The following is a 22525-nucleotide window of genomic DNA, read 5'->3' as shown; positions in this document are numbered from 1 at the left end:
CTTCATAAAGGAGTTAGTTTGGGTATGCAAACAGTAATTGTTGGAGGTTCCCTCTCATCAGCCAAACATTTGCCATGCACAGTATAATATTTCAGTGTTCCAAAACAAGTTGTTTCCTTAAGAACCCATAATATGCCAATTATTCTGACGGGAAATAATACCAAAGCAATTGCTCGTCTGTGTAATGCTTTTGGCACAGACTACCCACTAGAAAGTTTACATTTGTCTGTTAAGATAAAGCATGCATTTGATTTTACAACCATGAATAGTGAACTGTTGTTTATGAAGAATTTGTACAAGACATTCATTCTTGATTCCTTCAATTAGAAAAAGACAGAAAATAAACTTTATAGTACATAATCAACTTTTCTCAAGACATTCAGGACATAAAATGCATTAAACCGTAAGTTTGTAAATGAAAGACAGTTAAGCAGGATCAAAAAGTTTAAAATAAAAGATTTCTATCATGAAGTTAGGCTTCTTTTGTGTGGTTTAATGAACGGTTGGTTATATGATTGTAACAATAAGAAATGATGAAGGGCAATATATATACACATTAGCTATGAAGTAAAAGGTCTGCCATGACTATGAGTTTCTTGATACTGTACATGTGAACATCTCCGGCAGCAATAAATGGTTTCCACCTCACTGGCCACAGGGTAAACACAGATTTAAAGTGTTTAAGTTGAACATGACTGTTTATGTTATCAGTGTATGAACATTAAGCTTTTGAATGAAACAAAATCCAGTGAGGCTGGCATAGAGAGTTAAATGCAGTGTCAATTAAATAGTTTTATGAACTAAAGTAAAGTACTTTTATACAGCTGTTCTGCACACTTCATAACAAACAAATATATGGGTTTCCAATACAAACCAGACCTTTCAACTAGTTGTCTTTGACGATGCCCAAAGTACCTAAGCGTTCCAAATACATTATCTGAACTGAGGGTGGTATACGGCAGTGCTAATATAGTTTCTATACAGATCTAGCTACAATGGTAATTCTATGGGGGAAATGCTCAATGAACTATTTGTGTAGGGGTGATATAACAACCATGGAACAACTAAAGGCATTGTAGTTAGGACAATGCCAGGGTTGTGGGTCCTGTGTGGCTCAGTTGGTAGAGCATGGTGCTTACAACACCAGGGTTGTGGGTTCGATTTCCACGGGGGACCAGTACGAAAAGGTATGCACTCACTAAGTCGCTCTGGATAAAGCGTCTAAATTACTAAATAAAAAAAATGGAAAAAGTAACTTGTGCTAGCGGCTTCCACATCAGCATCAATATATAAACTTGTTGCGTGGCTGTCAGTCCATGTCTCCCTGTCCCGGGTGCTCATCATAGACATCCTTGACAGCCAGGATCCTGTTGAGCATAATTCCCAGCCTGCCCTTGTCCATGGGGATGTCAGAATACCAGCGAGGACTCTCAGCCATACATGTGCTCTCTGGCTGCAGGTAGAACGCACTGCAGCTGCTCCGCACACCATCTGAGCTGTAGGAACACAAAGACAAACACCATATGTGAATCTAACAAATGAAACTATACAGTTTAATTTATTCATTGCAATGTATCAAACCCATTCAGAATCTATTAGACCCAGGGATAGTCCTTCAACTGGCGTTTCAATTGTGCGTACCTGGCCAGTCTACATTGCTTACCATTTGGAGAGGTAGAACTCAAAGAATTTGACTGGGCATCTGAGAGGGTTCAACCGGTTCTCTTGTTGCTCCAGCTCAGAAGGCTCATCCCGTTTCCTCTTTCCCAAGCCGCCCTCTGTGTGTAAACAGAACAGAGTACACGCTCACTTCACTTCCCTTGGTGTTTATTTTAACACTTGGCTACAGTTAGTGCCAAGCTAAACTGATTAAGCTGATCGCCAGCAGTTATGGGGAACAGTTTAGTTTTTCATGTCACTGTCTGTCATACTATAAAAAGGTTATTAAAATAAATATTATTTTGCAATGGACAAGGTCTTTCCTACATAAAAAGGTATTTTTGGCTGTCATGAAGGTCACAAGTCCACATGTTTCATCCAACGTTGATTTATATCTAAAACACTTTTCAGACATTCAGTCAGTGATTCTCTACTCGTATATCATGTTGCACAACTCAAGAGTTGCTCCTTTTAGCTTCCTGGTTTTCCCAAACAGTGGCAGGCCAGGGGTTGGCGTTTGTAGTGTGTATGGCCAGGGCCAGTTCTAAGACGCATACCATGGTACACCTCCCATGCTTAGCAGCTCTTCAAACAACTCCACTCTGCGGTATAAATAGTTGTCCGACACACTGCGAATAGCAGTATGGACCAACCGGGGGGGCAACAACTTCCTTCTCCTACATCAACAGCTCTCTCACTGTTATTTGGAATAGTTAAGACAATCACTCATAGAACACCAACTGTCAACAGGTGACAATGTCACACTAAAATCCTCTTTTTAATTTTATACATCAGCATAAAACCACCAAAGTAGTACCAAACTGATCCATTTCAAACTGACCTACAAAGCCAGAGGAATCTAGCTAGTGACACTGATATCCAGAGAATGGTCAGGCCAAGTTGAAAATAGACCTACGTTAAAACACGTGATTATGTTTCAGTCAGAACATGCCAGTAATCAGAAAAACACTGAGTAGGATGGAGATGTGGGTCTAGGCTAACCTATATGTTTTAAATAAACAACTGGCACAAGGACAATTTCACAGGAGTTGGTCTCCAAGCAGTACAACTCATTAGCACCATGTTATTTGATCGCTGGAAGACAGTTGAACAGTTGAACAGTTTATTTTCAATGGAAGCTCTTTGAGGTCAGCAAGACCATGTTTAGAAGTGGTGGTCCTGCCTAAGAGAATTGCCCATCACCATCTAATTGCATTTTTTAAAAACTGTAGTGATAAGGGGATTTAATAATAAGAGAAAGCCACTCTTATAACCTGGGTTTAAGACAAATGTCAACCATCATTCCTCAGCAGATAAAGGCAAAGATCCTACAATGCATACATACAAATTATATAAATTACTGAAGTTGAAAATATGTTTTGTTGGAAATAGCGTATGATATCTACAAGCACAGTATTTTTAGGATGTTTTGGAAAATACATTCTTACCACTAAACTGGACCTCATAACACTATACTAGACTTTCAAACATTCTAAATATGAACTCAAAGATTTAATTTCACCTAGTTGGTGATATTCATGTAAAATGACTCCATACCCTAGCCCTGGTCAGGCCCCCTGTCATTCAGCTGAAATGTGGTACAACTCAAGATAGGCGACCTGCTTCCCCCCACCCCAAGCTGGGGTCATGACCCATGACCCAAAGCAACACAATCTCTCATTGGTTACTGGGAATGACAACTAGCCAATCATCCATTGGGCTAAGGAGCATATTAACACTTCTCATTCACCGGGCTTTCTTATACCAAATCAAATCTCAGACATGAAAATGACAAATTAACACCAATGTTGTTGTGACTTGTACCATAATTTTTAAATTCACAACAGCTGTGATGGAGACATGTAGTTTCGGTACAATTTTATAAATGCTGACAGATAATTTGTCCATTCGACACGGTGGGAACTTTTGAATGTCGGTATAATTAATTATGCGAGAAATGGCCGTGGAAACGCATTCATGTGTGAATAGTGACATAACCATCACAGAGAAGTAAACTTAAGAGTCACACAATGATATGGTGTGTGGTCCTTTCACTACAACTCGGGAAAGCATGCAGTTTATTAGGCTACAGATTAAATCAATTATTACAGGGTGGTTAAAGTGCACGGTGATCTTAATGCCCCTTTCTAATAAATATTGAGGGTCTTATTCTGGTGACATGATGATCAATGCTTTACTGCCGCTTGACAAATATTCTCACTCTTATCCATAGCAATCTCATCATGTAGACTAACCTACCCGCACTGTATCTGAGAGCTGTTGGCTACAGCACACGTGCCAAGACCAGAGTAGGCACAGTTTGTGACAAAACTATCAGTAGAGTTGAAAATGCAATGGAAACACATTGAACTTTCGATTTTTATTCGGTACATGAAAACTTAAGCGGAAAAGTATGTTGTGTCCACTACGCCATCACACACACACACTGACTTATCTGCAACAAGTCTGTTTGGTGGAAACACACCACTGGTGGGAAAAAGCACATTTTCTTTATGCAGATTTTATAATATTTGCATATATCAATTAGATAGAAACCTGGCTAGTCACACAAACTCTTACCTTTACTTGTTCTCTTGTGTTGTGATTTTGGGTGGTAGCAGACACTAGACGACTTGACCATGCCATGTGGTGTAGACCTCCTCTTGGCCTGGCGCGTGACTGTAGAGAAGGAGAGCTGGAGGTGCTGCTCCACGGTGGTCAGACCAAAGTATTTGGTGTTGAAGAACATGAGAGTGTTGAGCAGGACAAAGGGAGAGTACACACCCAGCTGTTTACACTCCCACAGGTGCTCCTCCAGGACACGAGAACCGAGACCACCTGCACCCAAACACATTACTTACACCCCAAATACAACACAGACAAAATGTGTGAAAATAAAATAGAAATATGAACTCACCATTAGGTGACATGGAAGGCAGCCATTGGCTGACAATCTTATTCAGCTCCTCAGCAAAGGTGACATATAACTGGTCTGTGAATATATTCACCATCCGGTTGTTTTCAAGGAGATACTGGAAAATATACAAGACAAGACCACTGTGCTCAAATGTTTTAGTTGAACACTGTATAATAAAAAAATTAAATCATGTAAGATTTGAATAAGCCCCTCTTCCACAAATTGCAAATATGAACTACAAGACCTGTTGAATCCCAAGACAGAGGTAAAATACACTGTCAGGTTTGTAGCACGGCCCTCTAGGATGAACAATGTCTTGGACAAACTGCGACAGGCCATGGTTCAGTTCCTCAGGACTACACACGAGAAGGTCTAATGGTTTCTCTATAAGGGAGAAAATTACAGGCACTTTATTATCAGGATTAAATCAAAATCAAATCAAATTTTATTTGTCACATACACATGGTTAGCAGATGTTAATGCGAGTGTAGCGAAATGCTTGTGATGATTACATTGAAACATTACAGCCCATTTTACTCACAGGAGATCTATCAAACTCAAAGCAGAGCTATCAAAGACAGGTACATTTAAAGTTCCAGTCAAGAGATATCCTACGTTTTCTGTAGTCAGTGTCCGAGTGCTTGCTTTGGGCCCATGACCTCCAGGCTTTAACCCCAAGGGAGCTGTTCAAACCAGCGCCGAGAGGCTGACTGTCCAGGGGATCGTGTAGGGTCATCTCTGACATGGCCTGACGCTTGGGTCCCTGTGACACAAAGCCTATATTAGACATCACACTGCTATGACCTGTTAAGGGGTAGCTACTGTAGTTGGTTAGTTAGTTACTCATATTCTCTTCCGAGTGCACCCATTACATAAATTCTACACGTGCATTGATCATTAAGAATTTGTCTGGTCCAAGAGACTGCCAAAGCGCAAAAGTAAACATTTCAGTATATATGTCAAATACTCTCTTGTTTTATGGACACTGTTCATTGGTAAACAGTCCATCTGGTAGGTTTTGTGACTGTTGCCTTATGTTACATGAGCTGCATGTTGGGGACCATGCCTGCCTGCCTGCCTTCCGCCAGGGATATATTTGTTATTCAGACATTTCACCTTTGGGACCCTCTTGCAGCTGTCTAAGTATGCAGAACATGAGCACTTTTCCCCAGTAAGTCTGACACCAAGACATCTCATGTTGGTGCCAGCTTTTTCCTGATGCCCAGCATCCTATGCGATTCCACTGCGTCTCTCAAATAAGTTGAACGTTTATGACACTATTTCATCCAATACAAAATGATAGACATTGCAAGGTCTAGAAAACAACAGACAAAATACACTTGTATTATAGGCTGTGTTTATTTATACCTTCTGAACAGTGACATCGGCGCTCTGCTCTGCTGAAGTAGCATGAGGCGGCATCCCACAGTCAAAGAGGAAATCAACATTGGGGTTCAGGTCCAGGGAAGCTAAAGAACACAAATGAGAATGGACACAAAATATATATATATCATAGACTGTTGACAGAGTGTGTGCAATTATAGTGTACGTTTACACATCTCAGGCAGCAAAGCAAACTAATCAGACCAGGGGTCTCCAACCTTTTACCGCATTAGAACTTTTAAAAAACGAAACATCTCGCGAGCTACTACTTTTTGTTTTATAGCATTCAAATAGGCACAATGTTCTTCTCTTTTCCCCTGCAACTCTTCCCCAGGTCCTGTAAGTCGTTGGGGGCATTTCTACTAAGCTAACATGGAATATGAATCATTTATCTATTTGGATTTGGAATTTTGAGACCCCTTTAGGGATGAAAAAAACATTGATAAAATATAGAATTTGGCCTTTACTACTACAGCCCACAGAAATGAATCGAATAACACATTCAAAAATAGCAACAACAAAAAAAAGAGAGTAAAAAAATAATGATTAAGGTTTTGAAGTGTCTGTCCTATATCTAGGAGATAAGAAACCTCAGGAAATATGGTTTTTGGACACATAACTAACCCCTGGTTTTTGTTGGCACAAAATTACCTCCAAACTTCCTTTAATTTGTATGGGTTGCCGTCAGCCACCATCGTGTTCATGAGTCTCCCCTTTCCACAGTGGGGTCATATTAGTTTTTAGCCAAAACGGTTGACACGACAGACAGAAGTTGGCACATCAGCATTACCGACTTCAAGCAAAATGGAGAAGACCATCGTGTTTGTGAGTCTCATCTTTCCATAGAGTGGTCATATTAGTTTTCTAGGCCAAACCGTTTGGACCTTACAGACGTTTTCGTCTCATGGTTTGACAAACACCGATGTAGCTTGGCCACCTTTCACCGCGGATGCAGAAAGTCCGAAATGTGTGACTGCAGTGGATTAAGATAAAACCCATGTAAAACATTAAAAAAAAAAACATATCTAGCTTAAACTGACAGATTTGTATGTTTTTGTTGTGTTACTTAGATTACTTAAGGATTTAATAAAACACTAAGTGGGGCCCTATCAAATCTGTGACCCCCACCCCAAATTCTGTTTTATATTTTCCCAAATTATGTTCTTGGTTTTATTTTTTCTGGTTTTATATATTTTTAAATCTCAAAATTACAATTGTTCATAGAAAACAATGACATTGGATGTTCGGAGTCCATGTCAATGCTTAAATCAAACCAAAATAAAAAATTTAGGTCTGGATGAAAAGTAATACATTTGGATTGAGTGCAATGGCCCTTTAATTGAGCATCTGGGCCTTTAATTGCGAGTGAGGAATGTGCCGTCTAGGATGGTTCTGTACCGCTGCTGCTCATTTCATGGCAAAGTTGGCAAATAACAAATGGTATACTAACTCATGAAATACTTCTGCCAGGTAAACCTGCTTTGCAGTTAACATTTAATTGAGAAGGTTCTGGGGAAAGTATTTCTTTCAACCCAGTAGATGGTATCACATCAACTGGCTACACACAGAGTGATAGACAAGCTTGCGCACCACACAGACAGGGGAAATATTACTGGAAATGAATTGGCAGATATTGTGTTAGGTTTGTCTTTTTAAGCCAATAGTTGCTAACCAGGGGTGGGATAATGTCAATGTTGCATTGCTTAGATAGTAGCAAGGAGCTTGCGGCGTCTGAAACTTGGGAGATTTATTTATGACAGTTTGCGGTGGAACATGCATGTAAAAATGCATGTACTTTCAGAATTGTTTGGCGAGCTACTAACCTGTTGGAGACCCCTGCATTAGACATGACATATTATAAAGCTTGAACCTGCCTTTGGTGAGCTCATCTACTGGGTCTTGACCTGGCTCAGTCAGTACATCAGCCATATTGACGGCCATGGAGAGGATGTCATCTTGGGATGAAGAATCAAATAAGGTGCAGTCCCTCAGCAACGGGCCTGCTTTCTGATCACTGTCCAGATCTAAATAAACACATATAACCACCATATAGTTACAATAATTATATCTAGAACATCAATGGCAAGTTGACTAAGTAGAGAGAGATCCGGAGGAACCCTTGCCTTTATTTTCCTCTGCTATCATGTCTGCCATGGCCAGAATGTCAGCCTCCAGTGGATCAGACGGGATCTGGAGTTTCAGGTCATTTATGTATTCCACAAGTTTATCGATATGATCCAGTGTGACGGGTAGGAACATGGGGACAGGGATCTGACAGAGAATAAAGAGAAAAACAATAAGCAGACAAATAGGACAGTCACTCTAGAGAACCACAGATTGCAGCTGTGTGTAGGCACCCATAAGGAACACGTTTGGCTGGAAACAAAGAGTTACTCTAGACTCTAAATTAATGACGATAAGCCTAGAGCAAATTTTGCACAATACACAACAGGACCTAGACAAAACCAACTCACCGGCAGAGGCAGGGCCATTGGTATGGGAGTGTACTGAGAGTACATATTCAAAGGTACAGGAACAAACACAGGTACAGGGACTGGCAACACCACAGGTGGGGACTGCAAGAAATCATCTGAAACAACCAGACAACATTTATTAAAACCATGAAGGTGCTTTTTTTGCAATTGCTAATAAAATATATAATTGTTGGCCTGATTTAACATAAAGCTCTTAGCATATGCATAGGGAGGTTATGTTTAAAGCTAGAATCCTTAGCTGCAATATCCATTTTTGGACTTATAAATTAATGATATATACACCTATTGATTCTTAAAAGAATGATCTTAAATATTAAATACAGTGTTAGTGAGTCCCATAGATGGGTTGGTTGTTGTGTGAGCAACTAAGGGGCAAAACAGACAGGGTTGGCTTAGAATGTTGACTATGTAAACTATATTTAGTCTCTAAATGTTTATAGAAAACATACATTAATTGAAAACATACAATGAGCAGTCTCAACTACATCGTTAAATGTTGGTTAGCTAGCTAGAATTAAATTAGACACGATAGTCAAAATAAGACATGGTATCAATAAGATATATATATATATATATATACACACAAACAAAAGTATGTGGACACCCCTTTAAATTAGTGGATTTGGCTATTTCAGGCACACCCATTGCTGACAAGTGTATAAAATCGAGCACCCAGCCATGCAAACTCCATAGACAAACATTGGCAGTAGAATCGCCTTACTGAAGAGCTCAGTGACTTTCAACATGGCAACAACATAGGATGCTACCTTTCCAACAAGTCAGTCCGTCAAATTTCTGCCCTGCTAGAGCTTCCCCGGGCAACTATAAGTGTGAAGTGGAAATGTCTTGGAGAAAAAACGGCTCAGCTGCGAAGTGGTAGGCCGCACAAGCTCACAGAACGAGACTGCCGAGTGCTGAAGCACGTAAAAATCGTCTGCAACCGGCCCCCATTTCCTGTTTCAGCATGACAATGCCCCCATGTACCAAGTGAGGTCCATACAGAAATGGTGTCTTGAGATCAGTGTGGAAGAACTTGACTGGCCTGCACAGAGCCCTGACCTCAATCCCATCGAACACCTTTGGGATGAATTGAAATGCCGACTGCAAATCAGGCCTAATCGCCCAACATCACTGCCCGGCCTCACCAATGCTCTTGTGGCTAAATGGAAGCAAGTCCCCGCAGCAATGTTCCAATATCTAGTGAAAAGCTTTCCCAGAAGAGTGGAGGATGTTATAGCAGCAAATGGGGGACCAACTCCATATTAATTCACATCATTTTGGAATGACATGTTTGACGAGGAAGTGTCCACATACTTTTGGTCATATAGTCTACAATGGGCTGAAACGAACCACCTGCGATTCACCACTTGGCATCTTCCTGTCATTGTTGCTAGCTGACCATTCAGAATCATTGATTAATGCGCATCATTTTCGTTATTTTGTCAGCCAACCAGTCTACAGAAAGGGACATGGGATTACATTCGCCATTACCTGTCTGGCAACTCTGGGACTTCATCTCAGGTTTACATGCAACACCAGTAGTGGCCATCATGGGTTTACACATGGAGGATTTGTTCCTTTGGGAGAGAGGTAGAGTGAAGGGAGGAGCAGGCTTGGCTACAGTCCTCTTCAGGCCTCTTCCTGTGGCCTGAAATAACAAACATTGACATAAATAAATGTTTGGATGTTCACTCAGCAGAAATTTGAGAAAAGTAGCTCTTTGCTTTATTTCAAAATCCAATCACGTTTTTTTTCAAGCAGAGAATACATTTGTATGCGTGGTAAAAGCCAAGCTCAAATTTATTTTTGTGTCCTTTCGGTAGCATTTCCCCCCAACTTTTGGAGCAGCAAGTCAAAAAGCACACTTACTTCATTTGTCTTTATAGCTGCAGGGGGAGGTGTAGACTCTGGGGAATGAGCTGTAAGTCCAGTAAACATATACAAGTTTAACAGCGAATTACTGAGACGAACATGTGTTTACATTTTACAGATTTTAGGGAAATCACAAAAACAATAGCAGTAACTTTGTAACATTATGTCAAACAGTGAAAATCAAACAAACAACTATATTACAACACAGCATACTTAGAAAAAACAATTCCCATGTATGGACTGGGTTTATGATAAATACAGTATGGGTGTTGTGTTTGCATGTGTTGGTATATGTGAAGCAAACGCACTGCTGAGCAGGCTCCCAGGGCCCTGCTTGGTGTCTAGGTTGGGCTGGTTCTGTTGGCTATAGAAGCGTAGGAGGCACGGCTGGTCACAGTAGTGTTTGATCTCTCCCCTCCAGTGGATGGTCTCCAGGAGCTCCCCCTGCCGCTTGCAGGCATGGCACTGTGCTTCCTAAAAGAACACACACAGCTCAAAACACACACAAAAACCATACATACAGCACATACATTGTAGCCTGGTAACAGAGGACACTGCTAACACAATTCGATCGCAAATCATGCACATTCTGGATTCATTCTGTCATGATGACAATATTGTGCTAGTTTAGCCCATACATTCTGAAGCTATCATTCCTCAAACAAAAAGTGTCTATATTACCGTACAACAGACAATGCACAGTGAAAAGAGGGTGAACTGAATGCAGCCTGTGTACCGGCAGCCATTTAAAACTTCTCAGGGTCAGTCATATGGTCATGGTGTAAATAAGGCATTGTTATTGTTCGGACATACTTTCAGGTACCACAGGAGGTATTTGCTTTTACAATCTTCGCTGCAGAAGTCCCATGTGTTGCCATCCTGTTCCTCTGTGACCGCCCGTGAGCAGGTCTGAGAACAGTATGTACAGGTTATACAGCACAGGCCCAGTTGTTGAGCAAAGTCTTGCTTGTACAGTAGAATGCAACCTTGGTAAAAAAAGAGACAACAAAAAAACATAAGTCTCTGCCTAGAGACACAGTAAAGTGTTTCCATGTAAATCGACAATCTATTGAATATAAAAATGAGCACAGAAATGCATGCATCATCCTAACCGTCACTGCAGAAGGTTTTTTCCACCCCAGAGAACTTTATCTTCTTATGCAGCAGTTTCTCTTGGTTGCAGTGCTCACACACGGAAACCACACCATTCAGACGCTTGTAGTCCTCACAGCACTCCTTACAGCAGAACTGATATATTGAGTCCTGAAAGCAAGCAAAATAATAATATATTCAAGCCTGGTGTAACAAGCGCCATTATCTACCAACTGAGCCATACAGGACTACACAGAATCGTGGATGTACTTCTTGAAGTAGTCTTGAAAAAAATAACAGTTTTCACTAAACCACTTTTTTGGCACAATGTATGTAAAATGCACATTTTGATTACCTGCCAGTCTAGGATTTCTGGTACCCCACTGAACATGTTATGACAAGAGAGACAGTTGAAGTAGAGGTCTCCATTGGGACTGTTGCTCTGTGAAGAAGAGTATATTTCTTAATTGGAGATTTAACAAGAAGAGAATGAGCAGCAAACATTAAGCCAAGGCAAAAAAACAACAAGCAACCCCACAGAACTAGTATCAAAGAGGGACTCAAGAATGTCTCAGCCCATTCTCAGACATTTTATTGCAAGGTTTTTGCAGAAACAGACCAAGCCCTAATTCATAGGTTCTTCGGTAGAATAAAGGCAAAAGCTTTCAAAGGGTGACCCTCTCCACACTAAAGAGCTTAATGATGAGTTTTTATTTTAACGGGCTCCAGAAGTGAGGCTGAACTCCCCACTGCAGCTGCTTGGTCTGCATTTTAACTAGCATTTTCTGCTTAACGGGCACCCACGGCCAAGCCTGTGCATCACACTGTAAATATTAACGGTTCCCTTTTTTCACTTTCAGAATCCATCACTAATTTATTTGGTTGAACAACTGAGGTACTCAAATTTACATTTAACACAAAATAAAGTGTTATATAAACATCTGGCAGACCATGTTGTGACTAAATACTGGACAATGCATCTGTAGGTTGTAGTGTTGTCCAAACTATATTAAGGGTATGGATTTATCCAACCTGAAATTTGCTCCAACAGCTAGGGCTACAGAAGACGTACACGGCCTCGTTTGTTTTACAGTAGTAAGGTTCAGAGGGGCTTCTTTTGCAGGAACTGCAGGCTTCACTGGGCACTGGAAAAGAAGCAGATGTAATAATAGTGAAAAGCCATTCACAGTCAGACATCACGTTAATACATTCAGATTGAGCAAAGGTGAATTAATACAGTAGTAAACAAGGAGAGTAGAATGTACCTGTGTCCCCAGAAGTTTTAACTTTATGTGAGGCGATACAGCACAAAGAACAGAAATGTCTGGTCTTGCCATACTGATCCACTTTCGACAGCATGTCAAAATTCTTACACAGAGTCCTACACCACTGGCACGAGAGCACCTTAGTGTTTTTCTGAAATCAAAGACGACACTTTGATTAAACACAAAGCAGACAAATCACTCTCGTATCACTCAATAGTACAGGACTGTACATTCAAGAAGAGATAAGCACCCACCATCTTATACAGCCTGAGACAGGAGGAGTTGCAGAACCTCCTCTGTTGGCCCTCATGCAGTAGGTACTCAGCCCGGGAGGTGAAGGTGTTGATGTAGGTGCCACACGCGTCACAACAGCTGGTCTTCAAGCCCTTGGTGGCGCGGAAACGGTTGAAGCAGGCATCGCTGCACATCAGGTGAATCATGTTGCCCATGGTTACCTCATGGTTGATCTGAGGCAGAAGAGGGAAGGAAGGTAAGAAACTCGAGGCTGAATTCTATCAATCCTAACTTCAAATAATGCCACCCTTTTTCATTTCCCATTAGTCGACCAAAATCTTGTAGTTGGTTATAATTTATTCTGCTGCCTGCTCATAGCATACAAAGACTCAATAGCAGCATAAACTTGTCAATATTGATTTCAAAGGTTGTCAGAATTCCTGCCTCATGCAGACTCCATAATCCCAGCATAGATCCAGTTACACACAAAATCTTTTCAATTATGAAATATCAACATGAGGTGACAGTGGAATGTGTGTCACTAGGGTTTAAGTATTCTTTGTCACTACATCTGGGAAAAGCCCATGACATGACAAACACTTCACATACACTACATTGACTGAGCTTGAATTGAAGCGTGCTGATCAGACCTCGAACCAGCATTTCCAACAGAAAGACAACTTTAAAGAAGGTATACCATAATCACATTATTGTGTGGTTTTGCAGTGCTTGGCATTAAAAAGTGCCTACTTATTTTTAATACATTTTATTGTACAAATTGACAAATGACTAACACATGGTGGGGGAAACTCAAATCAGAACAAGTAAGGCTTATGCCAGCTTTTCAAGGTAAGCATAAAATGTTGACCTGTTGCTAGAGTAGACGCTGCAGTCTTTAAAATAGCTTCAATATAATGTATGACTAACAAAAATGCCTACAGCATTTTAAACCATAAGCAAAGCATTGTGGAAGTGTAGTCATACTGTGTTAAAGGTCCAATGCCACCATTTCTATCTCAATATCAAATCATTTTCATGTAACAATTAAGTAGCTTACTGATTGTTTGCAAATAAAATAGTCAAGCAAAAATTATGATAGGACTGTCTGAGAGTGGTCTGAGTGGGACGGGAAAACTGAAAACTAACTGGTTTCGGCAGAGAGGTTTGGAACTCTTGTCGGTCTATTTAAATGGAACTGACAGCGTTTTAGCAACATCAAATCATATTAAAATCTGTTCATACACACACCCAGAAAGAATACAAAGCTACTAATCTAGGACAAAAGGGCTTCTCAACAGTTTTACCCCCAAGCCATGAGACTCCTGAACAGGTAATCCATAGTCTACCCCATCTATTTGCATTGTGTGCCCCCCACCAACCCTTCTTTTACACTGCTGCTACTCTGTTTATCATATATGCATAGTCACTAATTATCCATTCATATACATACTACCTCAATTGGCCGGACCAACCAGTGCCCTCGCACATTGGCTGACCGAGCTCTCTGCATTGTGTCCCGCCACCCTTTTACGCTACTGTTACTCATATATGCATAATCACTTTAACCATATATACATGTACATACTACCTCAATCAGCCCAACTAACCGGTGCCTGTACATAGCCTCACTACTGTTCTAGACTTGCTACTGTATATAGACTCGCTACTGTTATTTTTACTGTTGTTTTTATTTCTTTACTTACCTATTGTTCACGTAATACCTTTTTTGCACAGTTGGTTAGAGCCTGTAAGTAAGCATTTCACTATAAGGTCTACATCTGTTGTATTCGGCACACAAGACAAATAAACTTTGGTTTGACTACTCAGATATGGTCATTTTCACATTTTAAAACATTGTTTTTATTAATGTTGTTTGTGAATATTCCAAAGTAATATGGGCTCCAGGGTGGTGCAGCGGTCTAAGGCACTGCATCTCAGTGCAAGAGGCGTCACTACAGTCCCTGATTCGAATCCAGGCTGAATAATATCGTGATTGGGAGTTCCATAGAGTGGCGCACAATTGGCCCAACATCATCCGGGTTTGGCCGTAGTTGTAAATAAGAATTTGTTCTTAACCTTTTTGGGATAGGGGGCAGCATTTTCACTTTTGGATGAATAGAGTGCCCAGAGTGAACTGCCTCCTACTCTGTCCCAGATGCTAATATATGCATATTATTATTAGTATTGGATAGAAAACACTGAAGTTTCTAAAACTGTTTGAATGATGTCCGTGAGTATAATAGAACTCATATGGCAGGCGAAAACCTGAGAAAAATTCAACCAGGAAGTGGGACATCTGAGGTTTGTAGTTTTTCAAAGCTTGGCCTACCGAATACACATTGAGATATGGATGAGGTTGCACTTCCTAGGGCTTCCACTAGATGTCAACAGTCTTTTGAAACTTGAATGAGACTTCTACTATAAAAGGAGGGGCTCATGAGACCTGTTTGAGTCAGTGGTCTGGCAGAGAGCCTTGGTCTCATGACGAGAGCTCCCGACAGCGTTACCTCTCATTCCAGTGCTTTCCTGAAGACAAAGGAATTCTCCGGTTGGAACATTATTGATGTTTAATGTTAAAAACATCCTAACGATTGATTCCATACATCGTTTGACATGTTTCTAAAGAACTGTAACGGAACCTTTCGAGTTTGTATGGATGAAGTTCCTGCGCCTCATGAAGATGGATTACTGGGCTGAACACGCTAACAAGAAGTGGCTATTTGGACACAAATGATGGAACTTTATGGAACAAATCAGTCATTTATTGTCGAACTGGGATTCCTGGGAGTGCCTTCTGATGAAGATCATCAAAGGTACGTGAATATTTATGGTGTTGTTTCTAACTTTGTTGATTCCAAAATGGCGGATATTCCTCTGGCTGTTTTGGGTTCTGAGCTCCGTTCTCAGATTATGCTTTTTCCGTAAAGTTTTTTTTAAATCTGACACCGCAGTTGTATTAAGAAGAAGTCTATCTTTAATTCTGTTAAAAACACTAGTATATTTTATCAATGTTTATTATGAGATTTTCTGCAAAATCACCAGATGTTTTGGAATCAAAACATTACTGCACGTAAGGCGCCAATGTAAACAGAGTTTTGGATATAAATATGCACATTATCGAACAAAACATAAATATATTGTGTAACATGATGTCCTATGAGTGTCATCTGATGAAGATCATCAAAAGTTAGTGATTCATTTTATCTATATTTCTGCTTTTTGTGACTCCTATCTTTGGCTGGAAAAATGGCTGTGTGTTTTTCAACTTGGCGGTGATCTAACATAATCATATGCTGTGCTTTAGATGTAAAGCATTTTTTAAATCGGACACGATGGGTAGATTAACAAGATGTTTATCTTTCATTTGCTGTCTTGGACTTGTTAAAACTTTTTATGGCTCCAGGGGCAGTATTGAGTAGCTTAGATGAAAAGGTGCCCATTGTAAATGGCCAGTTCCTCAATCTCAGTTGCTAATATATGCATATTATTATTAGTATTGGATAGAAAACACTAAAGTTTCCAAAACTGTCAAAATATTGTCTGTGAGTATAACAGAACTGATATTGCAGGTGAAATCCTGAGGAAAATCAAAACAGGAAGTGGCTTCTATTTTGAAAACTCCATGTTCCATAGCCTCCCTTTGCTGGATTTAAAGGGATATGAACCAGATTCCTTTTCCTATCGCTTCCTCAAGGTGTCAGTCTTCAGACATAGTTTCAGGCTTTTATTATGAAAAATGAGCCAGAACGATAACATTGCGTCAAGTGGTCATATGAGTTTTGCTCGCGCAACAGAGTTTGGATAGGTATTGCTTTTCCCTCTCCTACTGTGAAAGACATTTGCGGTTGATATATTATCGATTATATATTTTAAAAACAACCTGAGGATTGATTATAAAAAACGTTTGACATGTTTCTGTGGACATTATGGAAACTATTTGGAATTTTCGTCTGCGTTGTCGTGACCGCTCTTTCCTGTGGATTTCTGAACATAACGCGACAAAACGGAGGTATTTTGGATATAAAAATAATCTTTATGGAACAAAAGGAACATTTGTTGTATAACTGGGAGTCTCGTTAAGTGAAAACATCCAAAGATCAAAGGTAAACGATTAATTTGATTGCTTTTATGATTTTCGTGACCAAGCTTCCTGATGCTAAGTGTACTTAATGTTTTGTTGTGCGATCGATAAACTTACAAACGCTTGGATTGCTTTCGCTGTAAAGCATAATTTCAAAATCTGACACGACAGGTGGATTAACAAAAGGCTAAGCTGTGTTTTCCTATATTGCACTTGTGATTTCATGAATATAAATATTTGTAGTAATATTTATTGAATGTAGCGCTATGCTATTCTGCGGTTGTTGATGACACTTATCCCGTTAGTGGGATTGCAGCCATAACAAGTTAATATATGAAAGTTACATATTTAAAAAAATATATTTTGGAATTTTGCGCGATGCCTTTTCAGCGGAATGTTGTCGAGGGGCGCGCTAGAAAGGTTAACAGACTTGCCTAGTTAAATAAAGGTTAAATACACTTGATTTATTTATTAAAAAGCAGCCATGCGTTTGGACAATTAATAGACATTGCAGTAAATAAAACCTAATAGAAATATATGTATTGTCCAGGACTGAACTCTACACAGACTGGTGCACCATAGCCAATGAGCGCAACAGTAGGACTATATGCAAATAAGCCATTTGCCACGCGGGCCTGCCATCATTCACTTTGAACTGGACTGTGTGTTTACAGGCAGTAGCAACAGTGAGACTTAAGTTTATTAGAAAGCTTTCGCCAAAAGCCACCTGAATGGATTTCAGCAAATATGTAAACATGACGGGAGTCCTCTTACATTTGTGAACTTTACAGCCCTATTGATCAAACCATGAAAAGGTAGGCTCTCTCCCCCTCAAGTGCCTATGTACATCAAAAACAACCAGATCAACAACTAATGTTAGCCAGAGCGAGATGAGCTAAAATCTAATGAGGGAACAGTAGATAAACTCTCAAACTTTTTCAGCTTGTAGTTGGCCGTCAAAATTGCAGATAAACGATGGGGAAAAAGTAACCTGCTCACCATTCTGCAGCTTGCCTGCCAACGCATGCTTGTCCCAACCCACGTTTTGACAACTGAATGGGAACTTGCCTGCCTGCCTTCCCACCCATTTGACTGACGCCAAATAGATTTGATTGACAACTAAGAGATATGCTATGGCTGGGAGCTCATCATCTAAAATGTTATGGCGAAAGCTTTGGTACCTCACGCATGTGGTTGCACACGCTGCATCTTTGGGCAGGGGCACTTGGTTTTGGGGGCTGTGTCGGGCCCTTCTCCAGCCGGGCCTCATACAGGGAAAGACAAGTGCTATTGCAGAATTCTTGGAAGGACTGTGACTGGCCAACCTGTGCAAGCATGGTGTCCTTTCTATTTCCCATGTCCCTAAAATAGAAGACACAAACCTTGCGGTAAATTTCACAAATATTGTTGAGATCAAAACGATGCACAACGTTAACACTTACTTACCTTTTACAGAAAGCACAGGGCTTTTTCTTGGGGGCTTTCTTGCCAAAGGAGTTAAGGCAGGTGGAGCTGCAGAAGAGCTGAGGCTGACCCCTGCGCTGGTAGGCAGTCTGTCCGCTCTGCAGAATCCCACTGCAGTTGGCACAGAGGACCCTAGTAGGCTGGCGAGGGGGTGGCGGCCGGGGTGGAGGGGGTCCTCCAGACCTCTGAGTGTACGCAGGGGTAGAGGCAGGACCAGACAACTTCGGGGAAATGAGGCGGGGGGGCGGAGTGCTCTGGCTCCTTTGGGAGACCCTGGTGGAGCGCCGGAGGCCAAACCGTGCGGGGTCAAAGTCTGTGTCCCTCGGATCATCAGCTGCATCGTCAGAACCACTGTCCGTTAGCTGGTCTGCAGCAGAAGACAACGCATTTAGATCAACGTGATAATCATATAATTGGAAAAATAGTCCTACATAATGATAGTTGAGACCGAGGTAAAATGAATTAGCTAAGCAGATTCACAAAATATGTTTTACCTCCATCAGACATGTTTTGCGCATTTTTCCTCACTTCTCCACGATTAGGACGACCTCTCTTTCTCCCCTAAAATAAATGAGAAGAGTAACTAACAGTAATTAACTTAATTTGACAGAAAATGTCTAGAATTCACGAAAAGTTTTTTTTTTTACCGTAGTCTTTTGACCATTTGGATCTTCGACGGCGACCTCAGTTTCAGGTTGTTCCTCAGCTGAAACACAATCGATCATCAGTAACTAAAGGCTGTTCATGACATAGTAGATGCAGACTATATGTAAACTGACATGGCCATTTGAAGATGTGATTGCTAATCGTTTCTCAAAGATGTGTAATTAAGCCTAAATCAAGTTTTGCATTTCCCTTTATCCTTCTCAAACTATTTATGTGGCACTGAGACTTCTATGTATGTGTGACATAAGTTAATAAACTTATGAGCCTAAAAACCTAAAGTTCCTTACTACACACCTTCACCTGGTGTCAATGGCTGGGCCCAGGATGATAGTGGGGACATACCGCCCCCCACAGGCTGTTCTTTCTCACTCTTTTTCTCTGCTGTGCCCTCTACCTTTGGCACCAATCCATAGAATGATAAGGCTTCCTCTTTGCCTGGACCATCCTCAGAGTGTGAGCTCTCTACGCTGACTATAGAAGGCATATTTGGATCAACTTCATCTTGAACAGATGCAGTGGGATCTTCATGCACTATGTCCATTTGCTCCTCTCCTGTCCCTGGCATCTGTGTCCCAGTTACAGTCGGTGTTCCCTCGGTGACCTCCAGTCTGTCTGTTCCAGGCTCAGCTCCCATTTCTGACCAGGCTTCTGTGTGACCCTGCCTGCCCCACTCATCCTGACTGAGGCCTGTGGCTGAACCGGAGGGCTCTTGGAAGTCTGAGTGTTCTGGCAGGCCTGAGGGCTCTGAAAAGCCTGAGGGTTTTGAAAGGTATGAGGGTTCTGGATAGACTGAGGATTCTGAGAAGCCTGAAGGTTCTTGAAGGTATGAGGATTCTGGAAGGACGGAAGGTTCTGGAAGGACAGAGGGCATTGGAAAGACTGAGGGTTCCTGAAAGTCTGATGGTTCTGGAAGGACTGTGCGGCTGTAAAAGTCCTCCACCTGGACTTTGGACAGTTCCAGTGAGTCTGGGTCCCCCAGGATGCTCAGACTGTCCTGAGTTTTCAGCCTCTCTCTTTCAGATTGGGTGAGAAAGGTTGTCAACTCGTCAAGGGCCTGCTGCTCCCCACTGTGTCCCTCTGTTCCCAGTGAGCCAGAGTAGGCCACCTCCATATCAGTCTGTGCAGGCTGCAGGTCCATATCATTCTGTGCAGACAGTAGGTCTACATCAGTCTGAGCAGGCAGCAGGTCCATATCACTCGGTGCAGACAGTAGGCCTTCATCAGTCTGAGCAGGCAGAAGGCCCATATCAGTGTGCCCAGAAAACAGGTCCATATCAGTCTGTGTGGATAGCAGGTCTAGATGTACATTCTCATTGGCCATTTGAAAAGTGGCTGAGGTTTCTGGATGCTCTGAGGGTTCCATACTGCACCTAACATCACAATTTAAGAGAAACGAAACAACAAAAACAATGGTTTGCTTCAGTCTCACATGGCAACCGATTGGTACTCATGTCAAATCAAATGTGGTGGTAGGTTTGAGAAATTACAGCCACAAGTTGCTAGTTTATTGTGGATCCGCTATTCTAGACCACACAAGTGAAGGCATATATCTAGTTAGCTAGCTAGGTCAATTTATCCAAAGTTTGGTACTCGTTAGCTAGCAGTTGTCATTAGTTACCACAGCCACAATGGAATAATTACATTTATGGCTAAACCCCGCCTATTTATACAATTTATCGTAAAATCTGATTATAAACCTAATCATAACCACACTGCTAACCTTATGCCTAACCCTAATTTAAGCCCAAAAAGTTCATTTTTGTTTTCATTATTTTTTACGATATAGCCATTTTGACTCTGTGGCTGTGGTAACTAGTAATAACCACTAGCTAGTTTGGCTATGGCAACGTTGCTGCCTTTTGGCGCGCCTCACCTGGCGTCTCCATTTTTGCAAGTTAGAATGCTAGCTAGCTAATGCTAGCTATTTAGCTAACTACCTGGAAAGCTAGATAGGTACATGTTAGCCCATTATTATATATAGAATCTCAATAATATCTATACAATAGACATAACTCGCTACTTGCATGGTAAGCGTATAATGTTTAATGACTCTGCAAAGAGACCGCTAATAACGTTACTGGCTAACGTTAGCTAATAGCTAGCTAGCTTCCAATACGCTATCTGCTAGCTAACGTTACGAAGCTAACGTTGCCTTATGCAAACTAGCAGTCAAACTAAATCACTAGCTAACTAATTCTAATACAGTAACTTTATTAAAATATAATATTAATGATTCAAACATAAATTATGATAGACTTCTACAAAGTATGGTGCATTTACCTGAAAATATGAAATGTTGCTGTAGCTAGCTAAAATGTTGCATGCAACCACCACCAAACTGCGGTGTGTGGCTAGTTTCAAGCTACAACTTCTTCTTCTTCTATGGCGGTCTGCAAACAGACGTTAGAAGTGCATAGCGCCACCTCCTGTACTGGAGTGTATTGTCAAAAAACAATGGCCAATGATGAAAACAAACAAAAACACGAAACCCTCCTACCTAATCATGTACTACTAAGAACATGAAAAAAAGAGCCCTTCTAACAAACCCCCATCCCCGTCCAGCCTTTTGAATCGTGTTCCACTGACCTTTCTTTGGAGGGCATATAAATGCCAACCTAAGAACATGAAAAAAAAGAGCCCTACTAACTTCTAATAAACCCCCACCCTGTCCCGCCTTTTGAATCTTGTTCTACTGACCTTTCTTTGCAAGGGCATATAAACCGACCGTAGTGCTCGGGAGTCCCACCTCTTCTACACGTCTATAAAAATGATCTTAGCCTCTACCCAATATAGCACAAATATAAATTATATCTAGTTTAAAGCCCATTTGGCAACTTGGTCTACAAGTCCGTTCCCTCTCACACCTGAATGGGCTTGGACCCAGCAGAAACACACTACTACAACCACGCTCTCAAGTCTCCTTAATAGAGTCATTGCCTCCAATAGTAGATCACTCATATTAAAGTTACCAGAGGATAAACTACACAGTACAGACAAAGAATCTGAGCATAATACAATTCCAATAGGTTGAGTGTCCTCACCCACTGGAGAGCAACTACCATTGCCAACTGTTCAGCATACAGACAGAGTATACAGACAGTCCATCTGTTAGTCTTCTACATATCTGCACATCAAATTCAGCAATGTAAACTCCTGCTCCCGTGTATCCACTATCAGGATCCTTGGAACCATCTGTAAACACCTTTTAAATTAGCATGAAAGCTACTACTAATGTCATTTTCAACCAATCTTTTCTCTTTTCCACCAATGTTAAATCAACAACAGGTGTCGAAAGAGACGACGGAGGGAAATCCACAAGCTACAGCTTTCTCGTGAGCTCTCTACGCTACAACAAATGAGCCAATCACAATTAGCAAAGGCCCTATCTGACTATGGT

At 41.0% G+C, this 22525-nt stretch overlaps 1 protein-coding gene and 1 non-coding gene across 2 annotated transcripts; one reads left to right on the top strand and one right to left on the bottom strand.

Annotated features, from left to right (window-relative positions):
• Positions 1–264: 264 nt before the first annotated feature.
• Positions 265–21521, bottom strand: LOC112257662 (zinc finger MYM-type protein 3). The gene is made up of 25 exons (XM_024431414.2): positions 21409–21521; positions 19423–20498; positions 19110–19168; positions 18957–19023; positions 18445–18829; positions 18180–18360; positions 12938–13150; positions 12684–12834; positions 12451–12563; positions 11774–11860; positions 11439–11589; positions 11140–11312; positions 10635–10800; positions 10324–10373; positions 9946–10102; positions 8434–8549; positions 8083–8230; positions 7834–7983; positions 5945–6045; positions 5192–5339; positions 4821–4960; positions 4577–4691; positions 4240–4497; positions 1664–1778; positions 265–1496 (listed from the first exon to the last, which is right to left on the bottom strand). Exons 2-25 carry the CDS (start codon positions 20489–20491, stop codon positions 1310–1312), a joined length of 4500 nt encoding a protein of 1499 aa, XP_024287182.1. The 5' UTR covers positions 20492–20498; positions 21409–21521; the 3' UTR covers positions 265–1309.
• Positions 1102–1177, top strand: trnav-uac. The gene has a single exon. It is a non-coding gene; the product is annotated as a tRNA-Val (tRNA).
• Positions 21522–22525: the final 1004 nt, after the last annotated feature.

Source organism: Oncorhynchus tshawytscha, linkage group LG09, assembly GCF_018296145.1.
Source record: "Oncorhynchus tshawytscha isolate Ot180627B linkage group LG09, Otsh_v2.0, whole genome shotgun sequence".
NCBI classification, from domain to species: Eukaryota; Metazoa; Chordata; class Actinopteri; order Salmoniformes; family Salmonidae; genus Oncorhynchus; species Oncorhynchus tshawytscha.
This window is presented reverse-complemented; position numbering and strand designations above follow the sequence as displayed.

Bases quoted from the DNA above. Each gene is read 5' to 3' on its own strand.
- LOC112257662 (XM_024431414.2), bottom strand. From the start codon at position 20,491: ATGGAACCCTCAGAGCATCCAGAAACCTCAGCCACTTTTCAAATGGCC. The intron at 8,550-9,945 runs GTAATGGCGAAT...TGGTTGTTTCAG, and splicing joins GTCCCAGAGTTGCCAGACAG to ATGATTTCTTGCAGTCCCCA. The intron at 5,340-5,944 runs GTATAAATAAAC...TTTGTGTCACAG, and splicing joins CCGATGTCACTGTTCAGAAG to GGACCCAAGCGTCAGGCCAT.